At 41.4% G+C, this 27,283-nt stretch overlaps 1 protein-coding gene across 1 annotated transcript in view; it reads left to right on the top strand.

The window, feature by feature from the left end:
* The window catches only part of LOC126284271 (uncharacterized), a 62,302-nt gene that overhangs the window by 23,626 nt on the left and 11,393 nt on the right, over nucleotides 1–27,283 (top strand). The window contains exons 5-6 of the mRNA XM_049983086.1: nucleotides 12,768–12,954; nucleotides 19,520–19,627. Coding sequence (XP_049839043.1) covers nucleotides 12,768–12,954; nucleotides 19,520–19,627 — 295 coding nt within the window. The remainder of the gene's footprint in view (nucleotides 1–12,767; nucleotides 12,955–19,519; nucleotides 19,628–27,283) is intronic.

Raw genomic sequence — 27,283 nt, forward strand, 5'->3', positions numbered from 1 at the left:
ATCGTCTCCTCCTCCCCTCTCCCTGCCCATCTTTCCCTCCCCCTTCTCTGTGCATTTTGTCCTTCCCCTCTATCAGTATATTTCCTCCTTCCCCATCTCCATGTCTTCATCTCCTCTTCCCTATGTTTTCTGCCCATCTCATCCTCCCCCTCTCTGTATTTCCCCTCCACCCATCTCCCCCTTCTGTCCTCTCCCCCTCCCCCTTTTCTCTGCCCACCTCATCCTTCCTCCTCACTCACTATCCATCTCCTTCCACATCTTTCTGCTCAGTTGTGCACATCGGCCTATGTAACCCCTGCAAAAGAGGTTGATAAAGCAGGCCAATACTACTCCCACATAACACACATGTCGTGCAGGGCAACCTACAAGTCGGGGGCTAAAAAAATGCTTATTGCCTCTGATGTGAAAGTTGCCATGCAAAGTAAGTCAATAACCCAGTCCAATACTATCTGTGCAACACGCCTGTCATGTCAAGCAGTCTGTGTGATAGGGACTGAAAAAACATATTTTTGCCCTTAGTTCTGCTTTTATTGGAAGTAGGAGGGTATAAACCGTACAATGCTGATACTCATTCCATTTGCTGTTTGTCTGTTGCATAGGGCTGATATTGATCAAGGGACATGGAAGAACGTTCTGGACAAACATACATTCTGATTTATTATATAGAAGCCTTTTCCCTGTGTTCATTTGGATAAGTGTTTGACACATGTAATATACACATCTCCTCCTCCTCCACTCTTGGTCTACCTCCTCCTCCTCCACTTTGTCCATCTCCTCCTCTATCTGTCTCTGACCATCTATTCCTTCCCTCCTCTCTTTGACAATACTATTCTTCTCCCACAATTTGTTTTCACCTTTCTCCTCTCTCTCACACAGCTCCACCTCATGCCCCTGACAGAACATCTTTTCCTTGCTCCTCCTGCTTCATATCTCTTTCTCTCAACCTCTCTGCACATGTCTCTCCCCTATCCTGCTGCCCATCATGTCTCCTTTCTCTGTCTAACTTCTCCACAACCTTTCTCTCCGTCACTTCTTCCCACTACTCCTATTACCCCCCCCCCCCCCCTACTTTCTGTCCATCTCCTTCTTCACCTTCAGCCTCTGACCATCTTCTTCTTCCCTCGACTCTCTGTACAATTCCTCCTGCCCCAATCTCTCTGTACATTTCCTATTGCCCACCTCTCACTCTCCATTTCCTCATGCTCCCCTCTTCCTATCCATCTCCTCCCCCTGTCTGTAACCCCTCTAAAACCCCTTTGTTCCTCCCCTCTGTCTCCCCTCACTCTGTCCATCCCATCCTGCCCCCTCTCTCTGTGCATCCATTGTGCACCCTCTCCCTCCCTATCCATCACCTCCTACACCCCTCTCTGTGCATCCACTCCACTATCTATATCAAACCTGCCCAGATATGCCTGTTCACATTTGTAGCCCCAACTCAACATGTTGATGGAGTTGGTTGATACTACTTCAACAACATGCCTGTCATGTAGAGCAGCATACATGTCAGGGGCTTCAAAACCAGTTTTTTGCACCACAGCCAAGTCGACAGGCCAGGCCTATATTTCTGCAATACAACATGCTTACTGTATAGGCCAGTCTACACGTCAGGGGCCAGAAACAGTTTCTCAACCGTGACATATAGCCTTCCCTACAAAAACCTGTGTGTTGTGCAGGGCAGTCTATACCCTAGGGGCTGTGGAAAAACAAGTGATTGCCAGCATCTGTGTTCCTTTCCCTGTTGCTTCACCTGCATATGAGTTTAACATGTATTGTACATGCTGTCTCTCCCATGTCTCTCTGCCCATCTTGTCCTCCCACCTCTTCCTGTCTGTCTCCTCCTCATCCTTTTTCCTGTGTCCAAACTTCTCCAGCATCCATCTCCTCCTGCCCCCTCTCCTTATCCATCTGCTCCTCCTCTTCTCTCAATCCACCTCCTCCTGCCCCTCACTCTATCTCTCCCTCCTTCCCCTCTCCCTCTCTACCTTCTCCTCAACCCCTCCCTATCAATCTCTTCCTCTCCATCTGTTCCTTCTCTCCCTGTCCATGCAGTCCTGTCCTCTTTCTTCCCATCTCCTTGTCTGTCCATTTAAACCTTCCCCCAACCACGAACATTTGCATGTGCAATCCCTGCAAAACAGGCTGATGAAGCACACCGATGCTACTCCCACAATGTACCTGTCATGCAAGGCATCCTGCATGTAAGGCTGATAATACTCTAACATAATATGGTTTTCATGCAGGGTAGTGTACATTTCAGGGGCTGAAAAAAAAACAATTTTTGCCCTGCAACACAGGTATATAAGGCAGGCTAATACTGCTTGTAATCTCCCCCTCCCTCAAAATTTGTTGTTGTTGTTGCTACTATTGCTTTTGGTAAGGCCTCTTTTTTAAAAAAATAAGAGAGGATTAAGATTTACAATAAACTATTTCTTATCTTTTTTCTTGTAGCTCACTCCAGTTCTTAATGTCTAGGAGCTGATTCTAGTAGCTGAAATTTTCATATTTTAGGATCTCATGGTTCCAATTGATATAATTACATTTGAAGTAAGCCTGTGCAAATATTTTGTTTTTCATGATAATTTATTCTCTCACATTTTTCTATATCACACTGTCTTTTGATTTTTCACATTAACAAAGCCAAATATAAAGCACAAATATAAGAAACATGTCCAATCACACCACACATTCCCACTATTTTCACTCCATGGTAATAACACTATTCCAAAGGGCTTAGAAATTTTCTTGACGAATGCATTTCTATTAATTTATATTACTATTTTATAAACACGCCCAGAAATAAACATAATAAAATGTACTAAATTGCATAATTAATAATAGAAATTTTAAGTGTACCAAATATTTTGTAAATTCAAATGTTTCTAAAAGGAAATAATGTCAGCTGTATGTTCAAAGCTAGTAGATATCGACTGCAATAATGAAAATAAATAGCTTTTAGCATGTAACATAACACATCATGTACAACATCATATGAATTTTTTTTTAGAAAAACAGCTGAGACAGTTTATATTTCTGGTATTGGCTACTTCTGTTGAGGAAAAGTAATGCTAGAGGAGGGTGTCCTTTCACATGCTCCATCACACCTCTCCTACAGGGCAGCCTCTTAGGTAGGGGCAGAAAGAAAATGCAGCATTGCATGCATATGTATTTGACACATATATTGAACACACTTTCTTCTCCTCTTCTTTGTGTCCATTCCTTCCTCCCTCTGTTTGTCCACCTGATCCTCCCATCCCTGTCTATTTCCTCCTGTGTCTCTTCATCTTCTTCTCCCTCTCTGTGTGTCCATTTCCTTCACTGCTTCTCTCTGACTATATCATTCTTTCTCTTCTCCTTCACCAACCCTTCTCCCTACTCTCTTTCCATCTCTGCCTACCCCTTGTCCTTTCCCACCACCCCTCTACAGTTTCAACCTACCTAATGCTTCTCCACCTCCCTCCATCTCTCTGTCCATTACTTACTCCCACTCGCTCTATTCATTCCCCCCTCTATCCTTTTCAACTTGTGCCCAGACAAAAAGAAAAAAAAGTTCAAATGTGTGTGAAATCTTATGGGACTTAACTGCTAAGGCCATCAATCTCTAAGCTTACACACTACTTAACCTAAATTATCCTAAGGACAAACACACACAGCCATGCCCGAGGGAGGAGGACTCGAACCTCCACCAGGACCAGCCACAAGTGTGCAGACATGTTCATCAACACATGTAACACATGCAATACAGTTCAATACAGCAGGCCAATACTACTCCCAGAACATGCCCGTCATGCAGGGCAGGCTACACATTGGGGGGTTGAAAATAATTTATTTGCTCCAACATACAGGCCACCATAGAAACAGGTCGATAAAGGCAGATCAACGCTACTCCAACACAATATGCCTATCAAGCAGGGTGGCCTATATGTCAGGGCCCAAAAGATGGTTTCTTGCCCCTGACATGTGCACTGTCCTCCAATGAGGTCTATGCTGCCATGCAAATCAGGGTGATAAAACAAGTGAGTACTGCTCTGACAAGACACACCTCTCATGCAGGGCACCCTAGATGTTGGATGCTGCAAATCTTTTCTTGCCTCTGATATGCAGGCTGAGCAGCAAAGCAGGCCTGTAATGCAATCCAGTGCTATTCCCGCACAACACACCTGTTGTACACAGAAACCGATATGACAGCAGCTTAAAAGATATGTTTGTGCCCTTAACTTTGCTTCTATTGGAGCTAGGAGGTTATAAACTCCACGCTGATGATACTCATGAGGCCTAAAGTTTCTGTGCCAAATTTGGTTGAAATTGTTGCAGAGGTTTGGGAGGAGATCCCAGATACACAAAAATACACGCAGCTTAATTACACACCACACACACACACACACACACACACACACACACACACACACACAATAGTCTTTACCTCATAGCTTCACCACACCACATACTTGTTTGACACATATATTGCACACATCTCCTTCTTTCACCACTTTTGCCCATCTCCTCATCCCAATGTCTCTAACAGTATTCTGCTTCCACTATATTTCACCCCCTCTCTGCCCATATCTTGCTGCTCACTTCTCTGCCCATCTCATCCTCCCTCCTGAAACATCCCCTCCTGCCCCTTCCCTCAGTCCATCATTTCTGCCCCCTTCTCAATTTCCATTTTCCACCTGCCCCTGCTCTCTACCCATCCCCTGCACAACAGGTTGATGAAGCATTCTGACTTAACTCTCATGTAACTGTTGTGTAGGGTAGCTTCCACGCAATGGGCTTCAAAACTATTATTTGCTACTGACATGTTAGCTGCCCTGCAAAGTGGGTTGGTTAGGTTGTTCCATACTACTCCTACACAATGAACCATTGCACAGGGCAGTTTACACATCAGGGGCTGAAAACCGTTTCTTGCCTCTGATGTGTAGGCTGCCATGCAGAGCACGTTGATAAGGCATGTTGATACTATTCCCATATTTCACACTTGTCATACTGGACAGTCTATATGGCAGGGGCCGGAAAAACACGTTTGTGCGTTTCTTCACTTCTATTGGAGCTAGGAGGCCATAAACCCCTCAGTGCTGACACTCAAGAGGCCTGCTGTGTGTGTGCCATATTTGGTTGAAGTAGAGCTAGGGGTCTGTAAGGAGATCCCTGTCATACACACACACACTCTGCTTCATTTATACAAAAGAAAAGATATATCGTTAGCTTAATATTTATTTAATTACAATGTTATTTTTCAGACAAAACAGTTACCTATGTCCGCAAATACTGACTACTATTTACAGTACAGTACTACTTTTCATGCACCTTTACAACAGATACCCTACTTCAAATGCTTCACCTTTCAGTCCTGGAATTTAGATATTCAGATAATTTGTAAAAAAAAAAAGTGACTAATGAGGAATGGTTTAGTTTTCTTTTAAACTGGAGGTTATTATCAATATTTTGCTTTTTGTTAGTTGACTACTTTTGGATGAGAATATATAATTCCACTCTAAACTTTAGACTAACAGACAAAGTCTACATCTGTATCTTGTATTATTATTATGCACAGCACAATTCAGCGAAAACTGATTACTACTGTCAGCATTAAAACTCATTAAGGAGTAAATGCATAGGGAAGCAAGTATAAGAATTGGAAAATCCTTTAAAATGTTGCTACAAGATGCATGGTTTTCTGTTTTATACAACATTCTTACTGCTTATTTTTGCTGAATAATTATTTATTCTACATGCACTGCTTCAGGAAAGTATTCCATAAGGCAGTAGAGGTGAAAATATACAAAATAAGCCCACAGTATTGTCTTTAAGTCAACATGGTGAGAGATTCTTTTAAAGGTAAAACATGTTGAGCTGAGCTGCTTGTTTGCTTTATCTACATGTTACATCCATTTTAACTTTTCATCCAACTGAACTGCATGAATTTTCCACATTGTGTTTCATTACATGTATGGACATTAATGGTTGCTTCTGGTGCTAACAGCTTTAAAGCCACTGGAAGATCATTATTTAAGTCAAGAACAAGATTGGGCCCAGCACCAACAATTGTGGCACCACACATCATCTTTCCTCATTCTAAGGTTAGCTTCACACTTGTGACACAGTCTGTCAATGAGATCCTTTGCTTTATAATGTGAAGTTGTAACCCCATCTATAAAAGAGAGATACTGTTAATGCCCTCACACTTTAGTCTGACAGACAGAATTTTGTGAGCCACCCAAAAAGGCTTCAGCATCACGGAATGTTCAAGGGATAATTTTTATTCTAGAACTTCATTTGTGAGATTCTGTATTGCTTTTGCTGTGATGAATGCTCTACAAGAATAAAACTAAGAGGCAGTTAACAAGCTCTGCTCAGTTAAATGAATATTCTGTCACACACCACTTTTGAAACGAGTGGAAAGAATTAAATATGTCTGCAACTAAATTTAATTTGCTTCCCTGTCAGGAAATTTGTGTTGAGTCATGATTAATAGTAAGGCAGTTGAAGGGTATTCCAACCAAGTCAGCACAATGGTGCTTAACTTTGGTGAACTGACAGGAACCAGCATATCCACTACAGCATAGCAGTTAATCCCCTAGAAAACAGCTCTACCAGAAATTGCATCACTTTTAAATCATTGGGCACCACCATAGCCAGTAGGAACACTTATTTTATGCATTCTGATGGAATTTTGTAGTTTCCTGAGGGGTTGTCCTTTTGAAACTAGTGTCTGTTGGTGGTGTATGTGGTATCTGCACAATTAAATCTAAAGCACCTGCATTTTCTTTTTCTGCTGCATTTGAAGGCTTAGGCTCTTGTGCCTGTTCTGTCTTCATTTTTCAGTGCCATCTCATTCTGTGTCTTCTTGTGTTACTTCTTCATCTTGTGTTGTACAGCATGGCCAGGAGTGGGATTCTCTTGCAGTCATTCTATGTAGATGATGGTTCCACAATGCTTTGTTTTATTCAATCTTTTCATTAGCATTACAAATATTTAGTTCATTCCTAATATCTTCATTTTTTATATCATCTTCCCTGGTAATAACTCTCATTCTCCTTAGAAATCTCATTTCTGCTGATTGTAGTTTGCTTTTATCAAGTTTTCTAGGGATCTTTGACTCAATTCCTGGTAGCAATACAGATGTAGCCATTATTTTATAAAATTTTAATTTTGTTCCAGAATTTTTTATCATTATGAATGCTAATTGACTTTTATTAATCTTATTTTCTATGTCTGTCCAGTTCATAGCTTATTTCACATCTTAAGAAATTAAAGTTGGAGACCTGCTCAAGTGGTGTATGGGGCTTTTCCCATGATGAAGCATGATTTTAATTTTCTTTATTGATATTCAAAGGTTCTATTCTGTTTTTCCTAATTGATGTAATTTATGGACTAATCATCTTCACTTTCTTCCAAAACGGTAACACCATCTGTGTACATGAGAACATTAACATATTTATTTCTATTAATCTGTATAGCTAATGATGATGTAAATAAAATAGAAAGAAACTTCCACATGGGAAAAATATATTAAAAACAAAGATTCCAAGACTTACCAAGCGGGAAAGCGCCGGCAGACAGGCACAATGAACAAAATACACAAACACACACACAGAATTACTAGCTTTCACAACCGATGGTTGCTTCTTCAGGAAGGAGAGGGAAAGACGAAAGGATGTGGGTTTTAAGGGAGAGGGTAAGGAGTCATTCCAATCCCGGGAGCGGAAAGACTTCCCTTAGGGGAAAAAAAATGACAAGTGTACACTCGCACACACACACACACACACACACACACACACACACACACACACACACACACACACACACATATCCATCCGCACATACACAGACACAAGAAGGGAAGTCTTTCTGCTCCCGGGATTGGAATGACTCCTTACCCTCTCCCTTAAAACCCACATCCTTTCGTCTTGCCCTCTCCTTTCTGAAGAAGCAACCATCGGTTGCGAAAGCTAGTAATTCTGTGTGTGTGTTTGTGTGTTTTGTTCATTGTGCCTGTCTGCTGGCGCTTTCCCGCTTGGTAAGTCTTGGAATCTTTGTTTTTAATAAATCTGTATACCTAGATTTACTTCCTGTCTGATGTTTTTAATCACATCATTTGTATATACATTAAATAAGGTTAGTGATAGGCTACAGGCTTGTTTGAGTCCCTTAATGGTAGTGATTTCTTCAGATGTATTATTACCAACCTTATCATTATTTTTGTGCCCATGTACAATAATTTTGTAGTTTCAATAATATGTCTAGGATATCCAGCTCTACTCATTAAGTCCCACAGTTTCTTCCTGTTCAGTCTGTCAAAAGCTGTTTTGAAGTCAATGAAAACTATGTTTGTCACCAAATTGAATTTTCATAACTTCACTAATATTCTTTTTATGGTATATATATTGTCACTGCAGGAATGGAACCTGTATTTGCTCGAACCATCCATGGGTGTACTGCTGGTCCATAGTGTCCATTGGGCACAATATTTCAGCAATCAGATATGTCACCATATCAGGTGTGCTGATGAACTGAGCTCCTGAGGGCGGGGGTCTGTCTTAAATCCTCTCCCCCTGCGAGGCGTTTTCTCCGTGGTCTGCACCCGTGGCCGCACGTCAGTGGTTGCTGAGACACTGGTGTTGCTGTCTGTGGTGGCGTCAGTATAATTGCATAATCCACCCTGGTTGACCATTTGTTTTCTTTGCTGAGAGTCTTTTCAATTAGACTCAGTGCTGGTTCCCATGCCTTGCTGAGGTTATAACCACAATCTCGGTTGATGAGTCCATCCCTGGTATGAATTTCGGTAGCCTCTCTAACGATGCTGTCCCAGTATTTAGAGGTCTGTGCAAAGATCCTGGTATGTTGGTCATCCATTTAATGATTTTTGGACAAACAGTGCTCTGCAACCACTGACTTGTTGGGGTACCTAAGTCAAGTGTGCCTCTGATGTTCTTGGCAACGATCTTTGATGGTGCGCACTGTCTGTCAAATACAAGTCTTCCCTCACTGACATGGAATCGGATATATGCCAGCCTTCTGCAAACCAAGATTGTCTTTGACACTACCCAATAATGCTTGTGTTTTATTTGGTGGGCATAAGACAGTTCCTACTTGCTATTTCCCCGATAGTGCACCAGTATACGGTATATAGGCAGTGGCTATCTCTTCCTCTGTGACATCTTCCGTCTCCACATGCTGTCTTGTAGAGGCAGGGTGGAGAGCGTGTCTGATCTACCATTTTGAGTACTCGTTTTTCTGAAATACAGTTTTAAGATGTTCCAGCTCATGGGGCAGACTTTCTGTGTCAGAGAAGGTGCGCACCCTGTGCATCAGTGTTTTTAACACCCCATTCCTCTGTGAAGGGTGGTGGCAGCTGTGTGCATGCAAATACAGGTCAGTGTGCATTTTCTTCCTGTATACCTCATGGCCCAGGGTGCTATATGCTCTTCTTTTGAGCTTGATGTCCAAGAATGGTAATCTTCCTTCTGCTTTGATCTCCATAGTGAATTTGATGTTAGGATGTATGGAGTTCAAATGTGTAAGGAAGCCTAGGAGCTTCTCCCTTCCATGGGGCCAGATCATGAACGTGTCATCCACATAATGGAGAAAACAAGTAGGATCCATTTGGATGATGCCAAAGCTTCCTCCTCAAAGTACTCCATATAGAAAATTATGACCACAGGCGGAGCTGGGCTCCCCATTGTGACTCCTGTTTGTTCATAGTAATCTCCATTAAAGAGAAAATGCATGAAGGTCAGAATGTGCCTGAAAATGTCAATCATCTTCTTGTCAAATTTCTGTGCAATAAGCTCAACTGACTCTTGAAGAGGCACCCTGGTGAATAATGAAACAATGTAAAAACTCACCAGGATATCTGAGTCTTTCAGCTTGAAGCTGTCGAGACATTTTACAAAATCCACAGAATTATGAATGTGATAATGGCATTTATCCACATAAGGGCTTAGTAATTCTGCCACATATTTGGCCAGCATATATGTAGCTGCCCTAATGTTGCTGACAATTGGACGTAGCGGCACTCCTTCTTTGTGGACTTTAGGGAGTCCATAAAATCTTGGTGGTACAGGTCCTTCAGGTGTCAATTTCTTGGCAACACCCTCTGGTAAATCCATGTCCTTGAGAAGAGCCCTAGTCTTGTTCTCCACCTTCTTTGTGGGGTCAGCATTGGTCTTCCTGTAAGAGTCATCATTTTTTCAGCAGGCTCTGCATCTTCTCAATGTAGTCCTTATGAGAAAGAATAACCGCAGCATTGCCTTTGTCAGCTGGTAAGTCAACAATCTCAGGGCTCTGTCTCAGGTCTCTAATGGCTGCCCTCTCCCTGCTGGTAATATTCAACTTGATTGGTTTAGTTCTTGTCCGAGCATGGCAGGTTTTCCGGCGTACTTCTTCAGCTGCTTCAGGTGGTAGTCACGCAGCAACCTCTTCAACTGCACTGTCAATGTCCACTATCAGCATGAACCAAGGTGTGGGAGCAAAATTTAGTCCCTTCTCAAGAACATAAACTGCAGTCAGCTCAATGTCCATGAGATTGATGACCAACTTGCACGGGGCCTCCGGCAATGGTTTGTCAGAGAGGTGAGAGAATTTAGATATCTGACGTCCCGAGGCCTTCTTATGTACAGAATCGGCGATCACCCAGGTAACACCATCAGTCCAGTCCCTGGTCCCAGAATTAAAATGATTGGCTAGTTTTAGATGTAGTTTAAGTAGTTCCTAGGAGTTGTACTCATGGCTGTGCCTGGTAAAGTGCACCCTCTCACAAACCAAGGTGAGGCTAGCACCTTCTTAATTCTCTTAACTGCTGCAGAATCAGTGACATGCATGACCTTAGCAAGATTTAGCACAACCTGATTGGCACAACATCTCTTCAGAAAAGCAAGAGCACTCAGCAAACAGCTCCTTTGGTGGCGCAGCTTGTCAAATTTCTTAATGCTGTGATACAGCTCCTCCTCAAAAAGGTATATGATGTGATTCTTCAGTTTCTCCCAGCATATTTCTTGCTCAAACAGTCCACAAGTGTATTGCTGGTCCATAGTGTCCAATGGGCACAATATTTCAGCGATCAGACATGTCGCCATCATCAGGTGTGCTGATGAACTGAGCTCCTGAGGGCAGGCGGCTGTCTTAAATCCCCTCCCCCTGCAAGGCATTCTCTCCGTGGTCTGTGCCCGCTGCCACATGTTGGCAGTCACTGAGGCCCTGGTGTCGGCATCTGTGGTGGCGTTGGAGTTCAGTTTGTCAGTGCACCTGATGAAGGTGACATGTCTGATCGCCAAAATATTGTGCCCATTGGACACTATGGACCGGCAGTACACCCGTGGACTGTTCTAGCAAGAAATACACCAGGAGAAACTGAAGAATCGGAGGCTGTATTTGATTGTTTATTAGTGGATGAAGCATTTTCTGCACTGCAATGAAGTAATCATTGGATATGGTTACCAATGATTTAAAAGTGCCACAGTTTCTTTCTGATAGAGCTATCTTCTAGGGGACCAACAGCCACATGTGGTGGATACACTGTTTCTGTCAGGTCATCTTAAGCACTGTCACGTGCAGTTGCCACTTCGACTGGTAGCCATCTGAGCAGCCATATGTGGTTGACCTTTGTGGGAGCAGTCAGCCTCATGATGTCAATTGAGCATCTACTTGACTGAGAGTAGTGGCTCCAGGTCATGAAAACTGACAACGGCTAGGAGAATGGCATGCTGACCTAAAACCCCTCCATATCAGCATCTGAAAACACCTACTGGCTGAGGATGACATGGTGATTGCTCAGCACAATTGAGCCTTGGGTTGGAGGGTAGGGGGGGGGGAGAAGAGGGAGAGAGGGGGGATGGTAGGAGGGAGAGGGAGAGAGAGGGAAAGAAGGAGGGAGAGGGAGAGAGGGGATGGTGGAGAATTTTCTAGGGTGCTCAGATTCATTTACATTGCTACTTTTGTTTGTATTATGCCTCATAATATTTCAAATTCTTTTTGCATTATTCTGGTAGTATTTCATTTCTCTTGAACACTGCAAAACAACTTTTGCTCTTTTAATAACAGACTGGATGGTTTTATAATACTGGTCATAATACAGTTTCAGCTCTTAAACATAGCTCTCCTGTGAATTAGGTAGTTCTCTCAACCTGATGTAAGATGCCTCAATTCAAAGAGTGATGTATCACTTATTCTTGCCTCTCTTTGACTTCACCCCATTGAGTTTAGGGGAAATGACCTACAAAGTACAGTTATAATATGTTTAAAAAAGAGTGAAATTTTCCATCTAAACTGTCTGGTGTTTGATTTCAGTGATTTCTATAAGATTTCTCATATGCATAACAAGTTTTCTTTGCATCCATGGCATTTAAAAACTGTACCAACACTCTGCACCAGCCCAACCTCAAAATCTAACCATGTCTTTAACTAGATCAGCCAGAAATAATACATTATCACAATTTTTTTTCAGAAGTTCTCTTTGTTGTGGAATCACTAAACTAGTTGAAGGAGTAGCCTTTAAGGGACATCTAAATTTCATCAAACTATTCTAGTAGTGAGGAACTTACTTTCCTTGTTCATGATAATATTGGAAACTTTGCTTCATCACCCAGTTTACAACCTTTTCACACTGAAGCTTCCATACAGCCATGTCTAGACTTGTTTTTCTTGAAAGTATCTTACTCATAACCATCACTACAGACACACCCATATATTCATTATAATAAAATGATACATCCACTATTATTTCAGCAGCTTCTTTGTGGGATTAACGTACAACCTACTCTAATTTCTAGGATTTGGATTTCAAGTCGTCACTCCAGATAGTTTAAAAAAACTGAAGGAAAAAGATGAAAAGTTTGGTTTTGATGTTGTTATTGACTGCAGTGGAAATGGAAAAGCAATAGAAGATGCTGTGTGGTTGCTCAGATGTGGTGGAAAACTGGCCATCTTTGGTTGTGCTGCACCAGAAACAAGAGTAAGGTATAGCAACTGTGTTTAATTAAATCTTGAGGTCAATACTTAAACTGATTATGAGATTAGTTTGTTTTTCTGTGTTGTAAGTATTTGGAATTAGCACTTTAGGTATTATACACAAAAATTGGAAGCCATCTGTCAAACAAAAACATCTATTTAATTATACTTTATAAAGAAACATTTAGCCCACATAAGAACAAAAAAATGATTGACTGAGCAAATAAATTACACAGGCAAAGAGATATAATCATCACTAATCAAACATGTCACACAGATAATAACATAATGGGCAAAAACATATTTAATATGAAACAAGAGATTCTAAAAATAAGGTTGCGTCAGATTCTGTGTGAGAAACATAGGAAAACAGCTCCGACTTTTGTGTGGAACTATATTGTACCACAACTTTGATGTGTCTCTTTTACCTGAATCAAATGATTTAAATTATGTCTGTTATGAGACTAACAAACTACAAGTAAAAATAAGTTCAGGTTTTGGAAGACTCATGTCCCCTCCATCTCAGTTTAATAACTATTCTACTTTTCTAAAAACATGACATATATATGAACTGTAAGGTTACAGTTAGAAACTTTTAATAATACAAATTTAAGGATGATACACAAATCCATTTTCCTTTAGCGCCAATCACATTCTGAAACACAGTAATCTGAACAGTACAGTTTTAACAGAGTTTGTCAGGACATCCATTACTAGTTCCTCAAAGCTGGTCTATTGAGCATACAAATGTCCTTTGTTGTATTTTGGCATATCAAATTGTATTTAATGTCTCAATGTTTCAGTTGATGGTGCTCCAATTTCTGCAGTAGTCTTATGCATAGCTGGTTGTCTGCAAAAGTTGTTGGAGTCTTTTGAAATATTTTAAATTTTTCAAGAATACTCTTCAGCCACAAGAATTCTGTTGTAGCTACTGCAAAAGCAACATACTCTACTCCTTATGACACTGAAACACATGTCTGCTTCCTTGTTGTCCAACAGACAGCATTTCTAAAAATTTGGAAACTGTTTCCTGTTTTAAATGTTGTGCATTCTTAACTTCCCTAATCAGAATCAACAGAAATGTTATTAAGCAGATTAAAATCAAGTGTTCCTTTAATCTAGTGAAGAATTCATTCCAAACATTTCCAATATCATTCAGTATGTTTATTTTAATGTCTACTGAAATAATTAACTCGTGCACTGATATCTGGTATTGTAGCTGTCACTGCACCCAACAGAGAGCCTATTAATTCTGTATGTTGTTTGTATTTAACTAAGTCTATTGAAATATTCACTGAGGCTGACTTCCGCTGATTTCTTTCAGGGTTTACAATTCACTATATTGGAAGTTTTCAATAAATTCTGTAAATAAACACGTTGACTAAGGAACAGTTTCCTAATAGTTCTCTGTATATTAATTCCCGAGAAGCACTGTTGGTTTTCAGGATCTCTCACTTATGTTTGATTTCAGTTTGAATTTGTTTTTACTATTTCCAGCAAACAGAATATCATCAACATTTAATACAAGGTAAATATTAGAGTTATCAAAGCATCAAACACAGAGGCATCTATTAACCTCAGATTGTTGTAGACTGATCTCCTTCAAAACTTTGTCATATGTGAATTTCCGAATTCTTGGTGCCTGATTGATCCCATATATGGCTGTATTAAGTTTGCATTCAAGCCTCCCTTAATCTTTGAACTCTGAGGCACTTTCACATTATTTTTTTTTTCAGTTTGTCCTGTACGCAGAAATACACTGTGTTTGCCCATTTGTTAAGAAGACCATGACCATTCACTGCACTGAGTAAGGTCTTCAGTGCAGCAGGATGAAAAACTGGAGCTGTCCTTGTAATGCATTGTTTAAATTGTGTTTAACTTTTATAACAAAATGTTGCAGACAATCAGCTATGTGCGAGGAAGAATAAATTCTTCATGTTAATTCTTCACTTCCACAAATTTTGGAGTACATCTTCCTCAAGCCATTCTTCATTCTAGCCACATAGTCATTCATTCATCCATTCTACATAACTGTTATAACTTCAAGTTGAACAAATATATTTCAAGGCAGACACAATACACGAAAGTCACAGATCAAGTAAACAGAGTAAGACATGAGAGCACTTTAACAGTCAAATCATAACTGAGTCTGAGTCTAGCAGCCGCTGACTGGCTGGCCGCTTAGGTGGCACTGCTGCTGCATGGCTGGCAGACAGCGCCGCATGTAGAGGACTCGCGTAACTGCGCGGCGGCACTTTGAAAGATCGGCAAGTCACAACACTTTTCCCCCCTTTATAGTTTTTGCACAAGTCATGATGGAGGTGGCCTGTAGATTGCTTATGTCCATAGGTGTTGTTTTACTGGCCATAAAGTCTTGAGGAGGAGTCTTCCCGTATGGACGGAAGTGTCCCCGATGATAACAGGTCGAGATGACAGGAGACGTGCAGATCGAATCTGCTGGGGCCCCGTGCACCAATTGGCCCGATGCGGCAAGCCCGGTTGTTATAACAGGAGTCATGGGTGATGTGTCCGCGTCCATAGGAGAAGGAAGCGAGTAGAGTTGCTCCAACAGATGACGGTCATCTGGTTCCTACATGGGCATGGCTCCTGGTGGTGTCAGTTCTTGTGTTGCCACCGATATGATGGTGAGAGGACTGCGTTGTGAGTAATGAGCGATTCCAGTATCCTGAGCGTCAGGTAGAGCCGAAGGTGGTGTAGCAGCATCCGGAACAGGTGTTGCCAGCACACGAGGCTGAAGCTGGTCCGAATGACGGACTGCCACACCCGTGTCCATCTGGATTTCATACAGGCGTTGGCCACGGTGTCGTAATATGTGGCCAGGACTCCATTTTTGGATGCCTGCCATATCCCCGTATCCATACAAGGTCATCGGCGGTGAATTGGCCAAGCAAAGGCACCCGCGGCCATGAGGTGGAAAGCTGCAGAAGATTAAGTAGCGTGCGGGGCTGTCGGCCATGTAAGAGCTCAGCCGGGCTGTGGTCGCCCATGGGGGTGAAACGGTAAGAAGCCAGAAATTGGAGAAGTGCATCATCAGCAGCAGAAGAAGTCAGGAGATTCTGCATCTGAGCCGTAAATGTGTGGACCAGTCGTTCAGCCTCACTGTTTGACTGTGGCTGGAAAGGAGGGGCAGTGACATGCATGATGCCGTGACGAGCACAAAAATCTACAAAATCAGAAGAGGCAAATTGCGGTCCATTATCAGCAACAAGAGTAGAGGGAATGCCTTCCAAAGAGAAAATGTGAGCTAGAGCATTGGTGGCTGCAGTGGTGGTAGGTGACGTGCAACGGACAATGAAAGGAACGTTAGAGTAAGCGCCAATAACGAGAAGCCAATAAGTACCTAAAAAAGGTCCCATGAAGTCAGCATGAATACACTCCCAGGGCTTCTCAGGCAAAGGCCACGGTGACAAAAATGACTTTGGGGCAGTGGCCTGTGACGCACAAGGGTGGCAGGCAGTGACCATGTGTGCAATTTTAGAGTCGATGCCGGGCCAGTACACATGATGGTGCACCAGAGATTTTGTGTGAGAGACACCCCAGTGCCCTTGGTGAAGGAGGTGCAAGACCAAAGCACACAAAGACCCAGGTACCACAACACGCGGCAAAGCATTTTCGATGGAAAGGAGGATAACACCATCCCTAGCCATGATGTGGTAACGCAAAGCATAGTACTTCCGCAACAGATCAGAAGTCTTAGTGGAAGGAATGATCTAGCCAACCCTTCTGAATACAGCATAAAACCCAGGAGAGGGTAGGATCAGAACCCGTAGCAGCTGCCAGCCAGTACACGGTGATGGGGAACCCATCCACAACCTGCTGCTCGGCAACATTCAGATGGAAACACAAAAGTTCATCCCTATCGAATGCCAGATCAGGACCAATGGGAAGACGAGACAGTGCATCAGCATTTGCATGTTAAGCCATCAGCCAGAAATGAATCTCATACTGAAACAAGACAAGTAAAGAGCCCAACACTGGAGGCGGTGTGCAGCCTTGTCGGGAAGTGACGTTGATGGGTGAAACAAGGAAACAAGTGGGTTGTGATCCATAACAAGATGAAATTTTGAGTCATAGAGAAAAACACCAAACTTACGAAGAGCATAAATAATGGCCAAAGCTTCTTTTTCAATTTGAGAATACTTTTGTTGGGCATCCGTGAGCATTTTGGAGGCATAATCAGTGGGTTGTTCAGAACAGTCAGAAAAAGGGGGTGCAAGGGTTGCACTGACTCCGTATTGAGCGGTGTCTGTGGCAAGAACAAGATGTTGGCCAGGTCAATATGTAGACAGGCACAGGGCCTGTTTCAGCATAGTCTTCAATTTCTGGAAAGCCATATCACATGATGCAGACCAGTGAAAAGGCACGTTTTTATGCAACAGATTTGTCTGAACAGTTCCTTTTATGAGTCATCCATCACTTGTTTCATTTTTAAACAGAAACTTCCATACTTCGAGAATGACATATTTTCTTAAAACAATTTTACATTCTTCAGGACCCAATAGCCCATAACCGTTTGGACAATGATCAGTCATGAAACACTTCAATGATTTCATTTCAGACATGTTTGTGATTAATTTCTTAGGAATCTGCAAATATGTATTTTACACAAAAGTACGTAATTTTTCTTAATTTGATTTCCAAACAGAACATAGTGTTTCTGCAATTTCTCCATCCAAATCTGAAGCAGGGGCATAATTAATGATAAACTTGTGCCATTATATCTTTTTACAAAAAACTGCTTTCCAAGTGTGCCTGTAATAATCATGATGCAACCATTTTCAATTATAATATGACTTAATGGTAACAGAGGTATGTATAGCATCCTAAAATCAAACTGTATGAAATTTTCTGTGAAGAATGTTTTCATTTTATTTTAAATATGCTTTCCCCCATCACCACATTTACATCTGCTGATTTTAAAGTTAAAATGTGCAGTAATGAACAATTTCTGGCTTTGCAGAGTATGAGCTGCTCTAAAGTGAGTATAATCATCAACAAAAGTCACTATATATTTCTTTACATCTAAAGCCACAAATGTTAGACGCCCTTATGCAATACTAGGTACCAATTGAAACGGATTTTAGTGGGAAAAAGAGACTGAATATGAGATAACCAAGTCTAATTATCTTTTAGGCAGCTCAAACATATATTTAAAGGATTTGAAACCTTGGCCTTTCCCTGTCCATGTATTAGCAAACAATATTTCTCTATATTCTTGAAGTATTTATGCAGTGAGATTTTGTCACTAATGAAAGACAAACACACAACATTACATTCATTCATTAGAACATGTAAGCATACAATCCTGAGTCTTTTCTGTGAGCTGCAGCTGTATTTTTTTCATCGTTCCAAAACACAGTGAATTTCTGACCACAATGTGATCATCAGTCATTTTTAAGTTCCTCTGGTAAGAAGCTGTTTCATAATCATTGTATTTTATTTTTATTTGAAATACTTTTCCAAAAACAGTGTTTTCAGCATCAGTTTCTCAAAACATCTCAGCTAACAAAAGTTTGCAGATGATGATTTCAAGGACATCTTCTTTTATGTTGAAATTCATTGATAACAACATTTTACATACTGTCACAATATGTTGATTCATCATAATTTTCTGCTCAAAATTTTTGTTAGGGAATTTCACAAATAATAGATGGTCTCCATGTCATTGATGTACTCCGAGTAGCTGTCCACGATTCAGTAGATTATTTATGAGTTACTTTCTCTGTTCTTGTTGTGGTGTTCTTTTGTCAGTTCTCCTTCTGTGCTTGTTGTCCAACTGTGTCATCTCAAAGAAGATCCAAAATTTCCTTTTACTGCCTTTTGAAAAAAAAAAATAGTAACTTACGTTTACTTACGAGAGTATTCATTCTGAGTTTTCAGTTGCTGAAGTTTGTACCATCAGACAAAGGTATGTTATATTTTTTTCCATTAGCTGCACCATCATAGTAGGATATGTAATTGGTACACTGTATTTCACACGCTACTGGTATTACTGGTACACAATAACACCTGGATCCACTGTGTCTGGGCCCATAACTGGTTGTAATAACCAGGAATGATACTTTACCTTTTCCATTCAAATACTGGAAACCAATCTTACAAGTAATAACATTCATTTAAAATTTAGTTAACTGCTGTTTCCAGAAGAATTGCTGCTCAACACATGAATGAAAAATGACTGATTGACCAAAGGTATTACACAGGTAAAGTGACCACTAATCACAGATACTACATGACAATTAAATTGTTCACATTTTAATGTTCTGAAATACTGTAACCACATTATTGTTCGAAAATTGTAAAAAGACCATGAAACTATCTAACTGTGAAAGACTGATGCTAGCAATGCCTGTAAATATGATGAAACAACCTTCAAATATGAAAATGTTTTCCAAAAACATCTAATATTTTGTGAGATGGCTTACTAAGTTATAGAAAAGCTGATGAGTCAGTGTTAGTAATACTTGCCACTTGAGTATGTACATTTGACACTAAAGTAATCACAGAGTAACACAGTGAAGTTTTGATGTGCATCCTTTTCTTCTGCTTTCAGTGTATCACCATACCTCTTGTACAAGAATGAAATCACAATTTTTGCAGTGAAGATCAACCCATTTAGCTTTCCGAAGGCGCTGGGCTTTCTAGAATCCATGGGTGCAAGGTAAAATGCTTACAACTTCTGGTAGAATGTTTTAGCATACTCCTTTTCAAATGTGATATTTTTATTATTTTGTTTTGTTTGTCAGTGAACAGCATCTTACGAATACTAGATGAAAACCTGCACTGAAGGAAAGGATACCTGTAGTCCAAATATAGTAAAATTGTAATGTCTGATTGTAGTGTCTGATCTGTAGATTATGAGTGATATGAACAAAACTAGGGAAATCACTACCTATCAACATTTCCTTATAACACAGGTAGTAACATTCACTTGAAAGTTTGCTATCCCTGGGCCACTTCACTTGGGAGGTGTTTTTCAGTGCCTGATTGATTAACTAAAAAAGGGGGCAGGGGGAAACCTACAGATCAACGATAGCCAGTAAGAGCAATTAAATCTGAATAATATAGTACATTGAAAGAAGAAAGACATATGCAAGGTGACCAGTCATAGTATTTTATAGAAACAGTTTTGGACAACTTGGCAAGATGTCACCATGCTGTGGGCCAGGAATGAGATTAAAACAACACATCACACACAATGAAAATCTAATCAAGAATAGGTCCAGTCCCCAGAGATAGTGAGGACTGTTTCACTGAAACAAACCAACAAACTGAGAGTTGCTAGCTATACCATGATTTTTGTGTTATAGGCACAGATAGGATGCCAACAGCAGAACATACCACATTGTGATCAGTAGAATTGCAATTCCAGAGTCTTGTGGTGAAAAATGGCATGATCACACAAAATCAATCATTTTAAGAGCTGCCCTTTTCCTAACAAGAAACATGCTGATCACACCAGATGGTCCCATTACAATGCTGCTCCCTGGATGGTGGAAGGCAACACTTACATACTAGAATGGCTGTAAATTGCCACACCCTCCTTCCTATATTGCGTATTTGACCAAATCAGCAACTGAATTGACTTCGAGAGTGGCCCTTAGTGCTGTTTGTGAACTTGGATGCCACACCACAGTGCATGTCCATAGTTAACAAGTAAGTCTTTACAGTCAACATGACAGAGGAAGAAAACAAACTGTTGGTGCAGCATTGCCTCGGCTGGTGGCTCAGTATCTTTGTGTCACAGATTGGGACACCTGTTTGGATGCAAATTCCCCAAATGGGGTAGAAACTGGTATGCTGACAGTACTACATGCAGTCACCTTAAATTAATATAAATCAGTTATGAACTTCTAAGGAAATTTGCCATCTAGAGGATTTTCTGCATGAAACAAATGGTTAATGTTGAAATTACTTTGCCCTTCCATTTGATGGTCCTCCACGTAGGCTATCCATTGGTGGTACTCATTAGCTGGGGAAAATTAATATAATTTCACAAACTGACTGTTTAATTTTTATGTCTCTTTAATTGATGATCCATTTTGTCTGAGATTATTGTCAATAAGTTCAAAATTTCGTAGGCAGCTGAATCTGTAGTTGGAATTATAAATTCAATTTTATTTGACTCTCTTTCTTTGGGATAGGGACTGGTTTGGACAGCTATTGTGTCTATGCCATGCATGCTATATGCCCTTGAAAGGTCTCCGCATTGCAAAATATTTTTTGTGCTGCCTTGGTCATGCAGCTTGAGGCTATTGCCAGTGAGTATCACTGTGGGAGAGCAAGACATGGGGATCCAAAAAGTGTCCAGCATGTCCCACATGTCCCCCAATCACTCCACTGCTGTGGATTTCCTGGTTTCAGCATGCGTGGAGATTGACCCCTAACCCAGAGCTGAGTGGAATGTTGCTTTAATGCCAAGCAGGCAGTCAAAGACTTTCCTGGAGACTGGTCAAAAGGCCTCCACAGTATGTCTGACAGTCATGTTGCAGTTGCTATCTGTGGCTGATAGAGATCCTGAACCAGATGCAGCCAATTTCTCTGTTTCTGAGCAGACTGCAAGATCTGCGCATTTACAGAGGGTGGGATTACTGAAGGTAGGTGGTTTCAATGTTAGGTGCATGATGGAGCCCCTTAGGAATAAGTCTGCCAAGGAGAGGAACAAATCCAGTGTGCACACAGAGTCCACACTGGAGGCAGACATCTCAGATGAGGAACAAATCCTACAAAATAACGTAAAGAGCACAGGGTGCAGCCAACTCCTGGTGGTGGCTTACGTTGATACCAATTATGTGTGTCATTTCAGATCTGAAGAGACTGTCTCCAGTTTCTAGTGCCTATCAGAAGTGGTAAAGACAGCCAGACTTGCTTGCAAGATGAAGGCAGAGCTCACCATGTGTAGCATCATTGACAGGACTGACTGTGGATTTTTTGTACAGAGCTAAGTGGAGGGTCTAAATCAGAGGATCAGATGGTTCTGCAACCATGTAGGCTGGAGATTCCTTGACTTGGGCCATACAATGGAAAGGTGTCAGGATCCACTTAATAGGTCATGGGCCTACTACACACATGAGGTGGCTGCATGGGTAGCAAAGACTGTGCAGTGGACTGGGTGGATTTTAGGTTAGAGTGTCTCAGTAAAGTACAAACAGAGGCACAGTCTCAAAGGGAGCAGGCTAAACAGACGGCAAGGGTAGATCTAGGAAACATCGGTAGTAGCTGTGTTTTGAAAGAACCAGAGCTTTAAGCTCTCATAGAAAGCACTGAAGTGGAATTTGTTATATTTGCTGAAAGCTCACTAAAGCCAGAGATAAGTTCAGCAGAAGCCTTTACCAAGGACCTAATGGTTTTCAGAAAGGATAGAACAAATTCAGTTGGTGGTGAAGCCTTTTTTTTTATTTTTATTTTTTTATAGTAGTTTATGTTGTAGTGAAGTTGTAATAGATAGTTGCTGTGAGATGGTATGGATAGAGGTGATACTCAACAACTGGAATAAATTAATAACTGGTTCTTTTAGTGATCACCCCTCCCCCTCCTGCCCCCTCCCCTGACTCTGAAAATATACCACAACTGCTGAAAGATCCAAGGAAAATTTGAGCCTCATTTTGGATAGGTACCTGGCTCGTTCAATTGTAGTTGGTGGTGACTTCAATGTACCCTCAACATGCTGACAAAATACTGGTTTAAAGTTGGTGCTAGGCGTAAAAAACCATAAAAAATGTACTACATGTATTCTCCAAAAGTTATTTTGAGCATTTAGTTCACAATCCCACACAAAGTTAAATGATTGTCAGAACAGATTTGACCTCTTAGCAAGAAACAATCATGAGTAAATAGAAGCATCATGACTTATACAGGCATTAGTGATCCCAAAGTGAGTACAGCAAGACTGAAAACCATAACGGCCAAATCTACCAAAAATAAATGCAAAATACATTTATTTAAGGAAGCAGATAAAAATTCATTTCATACCTTCATAAGCAAGTCTCCATTCCTTCCACAGCAACTACATAAGCATTGACCAAATGTGGATTAAATTCAAAGAAATAGTGCTCTTGGCAACAGAGAGTTTTATACTGAGTAAATTAATAAGAGACAGAACAAACTCCCCTCCTTGGTACACAAAAAGGATCAGGGCAATGTTGTAGAAGCAGCAAAAAAAAAAATTCCAGATTTAAAAGAACATAAAATCTTCAAGACTGACAATGGCTTATAGATGCTCAACACTTGGAATGGACTTAAGTGCGAGATGTTTTTAACAATTTTCACCCTGAAACTCTATCTTGAAATCTGACAGGAAATCTGTATGTAAAATATGCCAGTGGCAAGACAGCTTGTTTGGTGGCAGCAGCCTATATGCATGCTGCCCAAGGGGCATGTCTTGGTCTTATCTTGTCATAGGTGTGACTAGTTCAGCACCTGCTATACAATGTTTCATAGTGCCAACCAGTGTGTTGGTGAAGGCATACGCCAGCACATTCCTTCCCCCCCAAAACACCACACTGTTGTCATGTACTGGAGATGTGAATGACAATGGGGAGGGAGGAAAGAAGCTGGACATAGATGTAATCCAGGAACTGTGGAGGACAGCATACTCTCGGCCGTACTCCATGATCTGGCTTGCGAGAGCAGAGAAATATCCTCCTGAAAACACTGATCAGGACACATGTGTCTAGTCCTGTGGGCATCTCCTTGGGCAATGATGGTGATGAAAATGGTGACAGCAGGTCCAGATCCATTGGGTTGGCGACGGCGGAGATGAGAGTGCGACGTCCATTGGCACATCCTAGGGTGCCATGGCTGTAACACCATGTGATCCTGTGAGGCCATGAATTACATGGAAGAAAAGCTACAGAATCACGGGGCAAATGATGAATGTGAATTTGATTCTGTGGATGGTGCTCCAAACCATCGGGATCTGCAATCAAGTACATAAAAGAGCCAATGTGTTCTCAGATCATGACTCTTTCCCAATGCCAACGGTTACCACAAACCCTGAAAAGTACAAGATCGTGTGGTGAAATGTGATAATATGTGGATGCTACAGTGAATGTAGCAAGTGTAGCAGCAGCCAATGGTGGCGCCAATGCAGAAGTTCCGGTGGTGATGGTTCGTTTCGTGAATGGGATCAATAGGACGTAAGAAAGAGTTGCACTGCCTGTTCTCATGTGTGAGAGGTGTGAAGCTTGGACATCTGTGGTTTAAAAGTGCATATGAAGTGTTCTGCTTCACCATTGGACTGAGGGTGATAACACTTTTTGAGACAACACTTGAGTCCTGCATCTGACAACACCTGAGAAAGGGTACGCAAATTGGCAATGTGTCTTCTAGCGTACTACCTGAGATGGATAAGTGTCAATATTGTCTATGGATTCACTGTAGTTTTGAAGTCAACACAAATGTGAATGCAACCACAAGGGTTTGGCATCAAAACCATCGGACTTGCTCACTGACTAGCTTATATTGGAACAACACACGATAATCTTGCAATTCTTTTAATTCAGGGGCCAGTTTGTCTCATAAAGCAATGGTAATGGGCCAAGCCCGGAAAAACTTACGCTGTGCATTGTCTTTCATGGTAGAGTGCATTACAAAATTATTAGCTTTTACAAGTCCATCAGAAAAGAGTTCAGGAAATTCCTTGAGGAAACTAGCGACACTGTTATCCAGATTAAAAGCAGTCACTGAAAGTACACTGTCTTGGATGTTAAGGCCAAACAAGTCAAACAAATCTAAGTATTCACTGTCTCTTGAGTTCAACACAGTAAATTTCACTGTCCTAGTGTATCACAACTACAGGACAGAGAAAAATAATTATTGTGTCACGAAATTTTAACTCTGGGTAGTTGTTGCCAGTAGGAACCAAAATTACCACTGTTGTGTAGGTCGACAACTCACCATTTGTATACTATGGAAACTTGATGCCATGTGCTCCAATTGGCCGTGGGATTGCCCTGTTGTCGTTCGTCGGTTGACGCGCATTGCTATGGTTGTCGGTTCACACATACCAATGTCTCTCGCCTCATCACTGCCTCAATGTGATACGTGTCGAATAGGTCTTGCTGTTTGTTTCAACCTCATGTCAGAGGCATTCACATGTAAGCTTCACTTCGGAGCGCACACATGTGACGTGCAATTTAGTCATATAGTAAGAATGGCGGTAGAGTATTCATTTGAAGTACAATGAGATATGCTTTTTGTTTATGGACTATCCACCAGTAATGCACAGAAAGCTCAATGGAATAGTACCCAGCAAGAAACCACTGACATCTGCAAACATTTACAGCAATTCACCGGTGACTTGGCAAACTCGAACACGATGGGATGCTGCATTTGAAGAGACTGTTCTTGAGCACTTCAAGGAAGCACCTACAAGTACTTGAGCAGTTGGACATGACATGGGGATCATTCATTGGTTAGTCTGTGAGGTTATGAAGGATGATGGCCAGCATCATTTAGTTTTCACCCTGTTCAAGACCTAAACCCTGTGGCAGACTATGAACACAGGCTATGATTTTGCCAGTGGTTTCTGTGACGTGTTGCACAAGACCCCGACTTCCATGACATTGCGTTGTTTACTGATGAGGGAACCTTCCATTGGGATGGCCTTTACAACACTTGAAACGTTCATTACTGGGGAAGGGGAAATCCTCATGTCACGTATGTCCATGAACACCAGGAATGATTTTTGCTCAACATGTGGGCACGCATTGTGGGTGATCACGTGATTGGGCTGGTGCATCTACTCCCTTGACTTATCGAGGCCAAATTACCTTCACTTTTTGCAAGAAACTCTACCTGGCCTGCTGGAAGATTATCGCCTGGACATACAGCTACGTGCATGGTTACAGTGTCCCGCTCATAGCAGTCATGCTGTGCGTAGATATTTAAATGAACTCTTGAATGGCCAGGTAATTGGCAGAGGTGCTCCTAGGACATGGCCCCCACGATCACCAGACCTCACACCACCGGGCTTTTTCCTGTGGGGATTCTTCAAGGTTCCAGTTCACCCACCCAGAAGCAAACCACCTAGAAATGAAGAGGAATTAATGGATGACTTTCAACATGCCACCAATCACATCAGAGCAATGCCGGAAATCTTTGAAAGAGTTCGGCAAAACACGTTCGATGTTGCCAAGCTTGTGCCATGTCAGAGGGTCACCAGTTCGAGCACCTGCTTTAAGTAAACAATGTCCTAGCTACAAAAAACGCCCTTTTCAGGGCCAATCCGACTTGTAAAAGACTTTCTGTATGAAAACTAACAGCTGTTGATGGATTTGTTCCCAGTACATCTTATCATGAAACTACAATAGATGTGTCAGGGCTCTGGTGGATTTGTGCCCAGGCCGGAAGGCTGACATACTACCACCGAGCACGCAGGCCACTTTGAATACATTGCGATCTCCGGCTGGCAAAGCTTTCACAGTCATGCGTTGTCTAAAGCATCTGGCAACAGGGCAATCCTGTAGCCAATTGTAGCATGTGGCACCAAGTTTCCGTAGTTTAAAAATCATGCACTATTGACTTACACAACACTAGTAATTCTGGTTCTTACTGGCATCAGCTATCCAGGGTTAAAATTTCGTGTCACAATTTTTCTCCACTCTGTATATACAGTGACTTCTGTTCCCTTACACCTAGGTAAGGTATGAGGCGATGTCTATCACTGTGGGAGACTAGAGCACAGTGCGACGTATTGAGGTGCAATGAGAACTGAGTCCTATGCAACATACTGAGGTACTGAGATTGAGAGACTGAGACAGCTCGATTGGCGGCAGCAGCCTATATGCACGCTGCCCAGGGGGCATTATCGGTGTGTTGTCTGGGAGTGTGTTTTGGTCTTCTCTTGTCATATGTGTACCTAGTTTAGCACTTGCTATACAATGTTTTCTAGTGCCGACAGGTGTGCTGGTGAAGGCATATGCCAGCACAGATAGCTTTCCCTGAACTGTCTCTTCTTAATTTCTGTATCTTTATTGAATTACAATATCACAATGAAAGTCAGTGCAGTTTCATTAATACTTAAATCAAATACAGGACTGTCATACTTAAGTAAGTTAATCTAACTCATCACCTCAGTTTTTGGCACAAAAATTGGGTTTTACTTATTAATTTTAAAAGAAGTTAAGAAGGTAGCTTCATGGAAACTTTTACCAAATGTTTTTATAATAAACAGAACCTAATTCCATATGTGGAACACTCTAATATTATGCACTTTTAAAATTTTGTTAACACCAGAATACTGAAGAAACTAATTATTGGATTATTGCAGACAGTTGCAGCACTTGTGGGTGATCTAGAATTGTCGTGCTGAGGG

Source organism: Schistocerca gregaria, chromosome 8 (assembly GCF_023897955.1).
Source record: "Schistocerca gregaria isolate iqSchGreg1 chromosome 8, iqSchGreg1.2, whole genome shotgun sequence".
Taxonomy (NCBI): Eukaryota; Metazoa; Arthropoda; class Insecta; order Orthoptera; family Acrididae; genus Schistocerca; species Schistocerca gregaria.